This window comes from Garra rufa, chromosome 11 (genome assembly GCF_049309525.1).
Source record: "Garra rufa chromosome 11, GarRuf1.0, whole genome shotgun sequence".
Taxonomy (NCBI): domain Eukaryota; kingdom Metazoa; phylum Chordata; class Actinopteri; order Cypriniformes; family Cyprinidae; genus Garra; species Garra rufa.
In genome coordinates this window covers 22,040,643-22,044,344 of record NC_133371.1, presented here as the reverse complement: position 1 = coordinate 22,044,344, position 3,702 = coordinate 22,040,643, and the positions used below count along the sequence as shown (strand labels likewise).

Sequence of the window (3,702 nt, the reverse complement as noted above, 5' to 3'; positions counted from 1 at the left end):
CTAAATTGGCCCACTTTCTAGGGATATTTGATTACCATTTTCTAAACGAATAAACTGTGATAATGTAAAAAATGGTGAATTCTTCTGAATAAACTTTTGTTTGATTGTACACATTTTATAAAACTTGTATGTTCAATCCATAGACTGTAAAAAATAACCAAATATGTGTTTTTTGTTCGTTTAGGCGTTTGACAGACCTTCATGGTTAAGCTACTACAACTGCTGAACTACGGCAAGATGCAGAAAACACCAAAAAATATCAACATAAAGTTTTGAAACAATATGAGTGTAAGTAAATAATGATCTAAATGTAATTTTTTGGTGAACTATTCCTGTAAATGCGGTTGCTCCTCCCGGACCCTAGAGGTGCAGCAGCTCCGCGAGACTCCTTGAGCTCCTCGTCTGCGCGCATCAATTCTACGTCACTGTTTGTGCTGACGCGGCGTAAGCGATCACATACGTGTCTGTCTCTTTTCACTGAAGCCGAGAATCACAGAGGAGTACAGACCGGAGACATGGCACCCAAAGGCGGCAACAAACAGCAGTCAGAAGAGGATCTTCTCCTGCAGGACTTCAGCAGGAACCTGTCGGCGAAATCTACGGCGCTATTCTACGGCAATGCGCTAATCGTGTCCGCAATTCCTATCTGTAAGTTCCTCATCTCTTCCTGCTAATAAGACTCACAACATTGCTCCTGACACGTAGGTTGTGCCTCAAGTGAGCTGCCTACCTAGTTCTATTCTATTCTATTCTATTCTATTCTATTCTATTCTATTCTATTCTATTCTATTCTATTCTTTTGAGTTTGCTACATTCTCACTTAATGCGTTAACGCTACACTTTATTTGTGGTCTCTCTGATGGCTGATGACCACTGCTGTTGACTTAGTCATAGTTTAATGAATAAATAATAGAAAAGTCCTGTATTTTGTTCTCATCTGGTTCTTTCATATGCATTTTTCTAACAGGGCTGTTTTGGAGGATCTGGCATATGGATTTGGTCCAGTCTGCAGTGCTGTATGCAGTTATGACTCTAGTCAGCACCTACCTGGTTGCCTTTGCTTACAAGAACGTCAAATTTGTCCTCAAGCACAAGTAAGAATACCTGAATAAAACCTTAACTCAATTATTTTTGTTTTCTCTTTCTCTCAAGAGACTCTTATGGTTTTTGTCAACTTTACTAGAAGACTGAATTGATAAATGTGGACTGTACTTTCAGGGTTGCTCAGAAACGTGAAGACGCCGTGTCCAAGGAAGTGACCCGCAAGCTTTCTGAGGCCGACAACCGCAAAATGTCCCGTAAAGAGAAGGACGAGAGGTATGTTAGTCTTAATTGTGATTAATTCTAATGATTTAGTAAGCTGTAATCAAAATAATTTTAATATTGTTTATAGTTTAGTATATGTGTATTATTTTAAATGTAGCTTTTATTTTATATGTTCAGTTTTTGATTGGTTTTATTTTAGTTTTGGTAATTCTAGTACTTGTAGCATTTCTAATTTAATTTGTAGTTTCATGTAATATATTTATATTTTACTTTATGTTAGATTTACTTCAGTTATAACAATGACAATGATTGAATTAACAGCTTTATTTATATTCTGTTGATCTGCTGTCTTAAGAATGACACAGAACATGCTTATTCTGTCATTTTGGAAGTTCTTTGTTGCTAACGGTGAGTTTTTTGTTGCAGGATCCTGTGGAAGAAAAATGAGGTTGCTGATTATGAGGCCACCACTTTTTCCATCTTTTACAACAACACTCTGTTCCTTTTGATTGTCATCATTGCCTCTTTCTTCTTGCTGAAGAACTTCAATCCAACAGTGTAAGTTTGCTGTAATGTTTAGTCTTTGTGTCTGTTGAAGCTTATGGATTGATCCAGATGTTTAACGTTTACCTTCTGTGTCTGTTACAGGAACTACATTCTGTCCATTAGTGCCTCTTCTGGTCTGATCGCCCTGCTGTCCACAGGGTCCAAATAAAAGACTGATTGCGTTAAGAGGAGAAGCTTGAGGAACAAACAAATGAGAGGATTATGGGATTGGGGGGAGGAAGGGAGGCAAGGCAATGTGTTAAAGGAGGTTTGTTAAATTTTAGGAGGGTGTTATCATTTCATCTGTTAAAGTTTCATGAAATTCATGATTGGTTAAGGCCTTTTTTTGTCTGGTCTTCTCTTGTTTTTGTTTTGTACCAATAAAAGACTGTTTACTCATGTATTTTGTCATATTTTACTTGAGGGAATAACAGCAGATGATGTGACCACGTGCCAGTTACATAAACCTTTAAGACTAGTTAGTCATCTGATTAGTTTTCTTAAAGACTGATCATAACATTTTAAAGTTGGTTATAAAAAGATAGGCTAGCCCAATTTGAATCAGAAAAAATACAGATTTTTGCCATTTTAATTGCTATTTGGTTAAATTAGTTCTTAAGACACAGTCTTAACATAGTGGCTGTGTTTATGCAACTGGCCCATATTAATGTTAGATCACAATACAGTATAGTTATTTCAGTTAGAAATATGGCTTTTATACCAGTAAGACATATAAATACAACAGAAAAAGGATACAAATGTAATAAATCCAAATCACTTTATGAATGAAAGATTTAAACTATGGTTATATTTTCCTTTCTTTCTTTCTTTCTTTCTTTTTTAATTAGTGACAGTAGTAGGTACAGAGTGCTGTAGAAATTACGTATTTACACGAAACGCGGGAGTTCAAAAATCTGAACTTTGCCAAAAATCTGCGCCGCGTTAACCAATCAGGAGCTTGCTCTAGTAGTGACGGTGGCAGAAAACTGAAACAACAATGGAGGACAAATTCACCGTTGCTGTCTGTGGTTACTCGGAGCTGTACGATACATCTTTGGACTTTTGTAGAAACAGGAATAAAAAGGATCTTGCTAGGAAGAAAGTGAGGGAAGAGGTCGGACAATCTGGTAAATTTAAAAAAACGCTCTTTACTCAATTTGACCTACATATACATACATATTGAGACTACAAGCAAGCTAAAGCTGGTAAATTGAGCTCATTCACCTATTTTACAACTACTTTCCCGCTGACAAGTGGCAGACGCCCCTCCCATGACGCGAATTTGCGTCTTTTGTGAAGTAAATATCACGCGCGAATGACGCGAATTTTACCGCGCGAGTAAACTCAAATGTTCAAGCGTTCAAGCGTTTTTTCCGCGCAAGTCGCGTCCGGTGTGAACGCACCGACTGGCAAGAGCAGATTCCAAATCTTCAATACTTATCTTGCTGGATCTGTCCGCTGCTTTTGACACGGTTAACCACCAGATCCTTCTGTCAACCCTATTGGCAAAAGGCATCTCAGGAACTGCTCTCCAGTAGTAGGTGGGGGGAGTGAATGTACAGCACTCTCTTCACCCTCAATACCACAACTGAGGTGAGTCCCTTGAGCAAGGCACCGAACCCCCAACTGCTCCCCGGGCGCCGCAGCAATGGCTGCCCACTGCTCCAGGTGTGTGTTCACCATGTGTGTGTTCGTTCACTACCGTGTGTGTGCACTTGGATGGGTTAAATGCAGAGCACAAATTCCTAGTATGGGTCACCATACTTGGCCTCACGTCACCTTTCCTTTCCTTCCTTTCCTTCAAGGTCTTGGAGAGGTGCGCTATCCAAGTCACAACATCTAAGTACTGGAGTACCTCAGGGCTCAGTTCTTGGTCCACTTCTCTTCTCT

General features: G+C 39.1%; 1 protein-coding gene across 1 annotated transcript; it reads left to right on the top strand.

The window, feature by feature from the left end:
• Positions 1–493: 493 nt before the first annotated feature.
• LOC141345804 (translocon-associated protein subunit gamma) lies at positions 494–2,211 on the top strand. The gene is made up of 5 exons (XM_073850726.1): positions 494–648; positions 968–1,094; positions 1,219–1,317; positions 1,693–1,824; positions 1,915–2,211. Exons 1-5 carry the CDS (start codon positions 516–518, stop codon positions 1,979–1,981), a joined length of 558 nt encoding a protein of 185 aa, XP_073706827.1. The 5' UTR covers positions 494–515; the 3' UTR covers positions 1,982–2,211.
• The last annotated feature ends 1,491 nt before the right edge of the window (positions 2,212–3,702 follow it).